The sequence below is a fragment of the Athene cunicularia genome, assembly GCF_003259725.1.
Source record: "Athene cunicularia isolate RWA chromosome 5 unlocalized genomic scaffold, athCun1 chr5_part1, whole genome shotgun sequence".
NCBI classification, from domain to species: Eukaryota; Metazoa; Chordata; class Aves; order Strigiformes; family Strigidae; genus Athene; species Athene cunicularia.
The window spans coordinates 27,780,116-27,784,069 of record NW_020799101.1 but is presented as its reverse complement, the minus strand read 5'-3'; the positions used below and the strand labels follow the sequence as shown (position 1 = coordinate 27,784,069).

Here is a 3,954-nt window from a genome sequence, read left to right as displayed (position 1 = left end):
TGGCACAGCTGGAACAGGGCATGGTCACCCTTCACGCAAGCCATCCTTTATGTGGTCACACAATGGGCTAAAATAATCAGGTGCAGGTGAGAATTTGAGCAAAGTGATTCTGCCTGAATGCTGGAGAGAAACACAGGAGTAACTGAAACATGTTAAAGCCACATACTCCACCACTGTGAATTAGACAAGGAGCTGTAGCTCCTGCAGAGGGGAGCAGGGGAGGCCTCACGCCTGAATTTCAGGGGTGGAAGGCAGCAGCCTGTGTTCCTGGGCACGTGCTCCTTCTTCCTGCGGAAATCCCCTTTGGAAAATCCAAAGGTGTCCAAGTTCAAACCGGATCTGGGCTGAGTGATAAATGAGAGGGTGAGCAGGCGTAGGGCTGCTCTGCAAATCTCCAGCCTCCCCTGGCAAGTCCCAGCAAGAGCTGCCGGGTATCAGAGCTGGAACAAAAGGTGCCGTGAGGGCGGGTGGGTGGGTGCTGCCAGACGGTCTCAAAACCCCCTCTCTGGCAGCGGGGCAGCCTGGTGCTTGGGTGACAGAGGGGGAATCCCAGCCCCCCTGGCCTGCCTGCCACAACGGGTGCAGGAAATTACACCTACATCTGCTTCCAAAATTAGCTGCAGCAGAAAGTCTGAGAGCTGTGAGCTGCTTAGATATCCTACTGCTGCTGAGGTGAACCACCTAAAACCCCTGAGCCTGTGACCCTATTGGTCTACTAGGTGTTAAATGTTTCTTAAAAAGCAAACCAGGTGGACAGATGACAAGGTGAGCAATGAACCATTTCACAGAGCAGATACAGTAATCTGACTTTTTTTAATAAATACCTATCTCACATGTACCAAAATAATTATAAACAAAAAATTGTACAGTATTTACACAATATACAATTGCTAAAAAGTAGCAATTATGACACACACGGTGTGAAACACACAGTTTCCAATGCCCACAGTCAATATTATTGCTACTTCCTCCTGGCAGCCAGGAGGTCACCAGTCCTTTGGTTTGACTCCTCTGCCCGGGATGCCCCACTGAGAGCAGCTGAGGTTGGTCAGCAAGGCCAGGGAACACCACCAGCAAAACACAAATTAACACATGGTCTCCAAGAAGATGGGGTGTTGATATGAGCCTGGCTTGCCATGAAAGGACACGTGTTCCTCGTGGTACTTAATGCCACAGGATAGCTCTCTGTAACCAGCAGGTTGGATGTGAAGTCTGTTACCGCTGTAGAGTTGAGAAGAGTGGCTATGTGGCTCTTTATCAGATAATGTGCAGGATCACAGATCTCTACTGATGTTACACATCCCTCTCCCGCATTTAAACAGGCCAGAACTTGGAACAGTCCTGTTACAATTACATGCTCCTTGGTGGGCAGTGTAGTATTTCCCTCCTGGTTTTTTTCCCTCCAAATTGCAACTTTCTTTTTAAATGAAGAAAAAGAAAGCCAGTCCTTTTTTTTTTTTTTATACATATGTACACAGTCACTTTTCACAGAAAGCTCTGCTTTAAAATGCCAGCTGTCGTCCTCCAATCAGGCAGTCATCATACATAAGCTGCAAGAAAAAACAAAAGGCTCTTAATGCAAAACTCTTTCTGAGAGTATCATATCCACTCTGGGATAACTGCCAAATTCTGCATGCCCTGACTTTGGTAGCGTATAAAATTTCTCCACTAAAATGGTTACGTTTGCCATTTAAAAGCGCTGAGAATGTTACAAAAACAAATGCTGGGGAGGAGAAAACCACCCATTAACTTCAATTTTATCTCACGAGGTTCTGTACCTGTCAGGAACAGCCATGTTGCATCAAGTTAACCTCTGTTACCTCATGTTATTTCTTATGTTTTATTCTTATTCTATACATATGCTTGCCCCAACTGCCATCTTGCTGATGGCTGATTGCATAACGTTACTTTATGGGCTATTTATACCTGTCTGTTATATACTAAGAAGTCACTAGAGTGCTTCATCAGAGCAGAACCATCAAAAAAAACCCCACCTTACAAAGGGCAGAACTTCCCCCTTCTCCTGAAAAGGTGCAAATAGCTACTTACTTCATCCTCTGTGAATTCAGCCTCCGATTCACTGCTTTCCTCGTCCTCACTTTCTGGCAACATCTGCAGGTTGGCTGTGGTCAGCTGCTTCAGCTGTTCCTGTATGCTGGAGTTGTCTCTTCCCCACGTGAGCTGATAGGGGGAATAGCCCTGGTAGGTCACTTTGTTCACATCCGCTCCATGTTTCACCAGAAGCGACACCAAGTCTGAATTCTGCAGGTCAACAGCCAAATGTAGTGCCGTTCTGCCGTTGCACGGCTCCTGTGTGAAAGTAATACAATGTTTGGCATGTTCGGAGAGCCAGAGCTAGTGCCAGACCTGTTGATTCTTATGACTACACAGCCCTGATCAGTTAAATTCATGGTATACACTACATACCTGAGCATTGACATCTGCTCCCAAGGACAGCAAGTATTCAACAATAGCCAGGTATCCTTGAATAGATGCCAAATGGAGACATGTATGTCCTGCAAAACACAAATGAAGGGAAAATTTGAGTAAGTCTAACCTAATGCCCTATCATTCAGTTAAAGTCAAGGTGATAGGACAGGATGATATCTAAGTTTGCAATTCATCCATGGCAAAAGAGTGTTTTCCAGAAGAGCTTTCCAGCTTCCAGTAAATACGAGTAACAGGGTTGGATTTTGGAAAGATTTCTTGGAGGCTTATTCCAGTGGAACTTATCGTAGCAAAAAGAAAGGAGCACTCCAAAATTACTCACTAAAAATGCAAAATTCAAAGCCACAAGAGCCAATAATCAACAGTGAGGAGGCCTACAAGCCAGTGACATTTTAAAGAAGTCACACACTGCTGCATGCTTTGGGCTCAGCTCTCAAATGGGTATAATGCTCCTTCTCCACCTCTCCAGAGATCTCTGAGCTCTACAGAACATCAACCCTACTCTCTGTACAGCACACAGACATCAGTGTACAGCAGCGTGCCCGTACCATTGTAGTTGGTGGCTTGCAGGACAGCGAGGAGGTGGTGTGGCTGGCAGTACTGCGTGAGGACGCTCACGGTCCTGAGCGAGCCCTGATGGCAGGCAATGTGCAGGGGGGTGTTCCCTCGGAAGTCCCTGATTTCCAGGTCGCATCCAGCCTTCAGAAGATGCTCAGCAATTTCGGGCTGATCAGTGATCGCTGCCAAGTGAAGAGGAGTCTGCACGCAAAAGAGAAAACACAAGCCTGTAAGCTACACTGTAAACTTGGCAGCAACATCCGGACAGACCCCTTGACTGCTCAGTGATTTGTGACCCCCATTAAAAACACACCCCATTAACTCAGTTCTTTATGCATCCCAATATGTTGTATAGTTGCCCTTTCATCTGGAAGTGATGAACTTAGGGCTCCCTGGATACCAAACAGCCAATCCATATGAAGGGTATCATTAACTCCCAGTAAAGAGGGATGCAACCCATTGCATCATATTTGAAAAATGCAGGCATTAAATGCCACTCTCCAGGGAGAGGAAGCATACTAACACCGGCTGGAGCCAGCTGGGGACTTTCCTGAATGTAGGCTTTGATTTAGTTAATTCCGTCAATTAAAAAAGAAAAGAAAAAAAAAAAGATTTAAAAAGGACTTTTTTTAGGAGGAATTCCCCAGCGGGCTTTTGTGGGGGTGGGGAAGGCTGATGCGGACTGGGGGCTGTAGAGGTGGAAGTACCTGGCTGAGGTTGTTCTGGAAGTTCAGGAAAGCCCGGTCCCCGGCCGCCTGCCGGATCACCTCCAGGCTCAGGGATTTTTCCTCGTGAATAATCGCCAAGTGGAGAAAACTGCAGGAAAACGAATAAATAATTACATAAAGAGACAAGACAAATCTTTTAACCGACCCGCGTTTAAACCCCCAAATCCCACGTCAGCCACCCCACCCGCGACCCCCGCGGGGCAGCGGGGCCAGGCGGGCT

At 46.8% G+C, this 3,954-nt stretch overlaps 1 protein-coding gene across 1 annotated transcript in view; it reads right to left on the bottom strand.

Annotated features, from left to right (window-relative positions):
• Positions 1–1,433: 1,433 nt before the first annotated feature.
• NFKBIA (NFKB inhibitor alpha) overlaps positions 1,434–3,954 on the bottom strand; it is a 3,017-nt gene continuing 496 nt past the window's right edge. The window contains exons 2-6 of the mRNA XM_026849294.1: positions 3,714–3,903; positions 2,997–3,207; positions 2,428–2,516; positions 2,050–2,310; positions 1,434–1,550 (exon numbers count right to left, since the gene is read on the bottom strand). Coding sequence (XP_026705095.1) covers positions 1,503–1,550; positions 2,050–2,310; positions 2,428–2,516; positions 2,997–3,207; positions 3,714–3,903 — 799 coding nt within the window. The 3' untranslated portion in view covers positions 1,434–1,502. The remainder of the gene's footprint in view (positions 1,551–2,049; positions 2,311–2,427; positions 2,517–2,996; positions 3,208–3,713; positions 3,904–3,954) is intronic.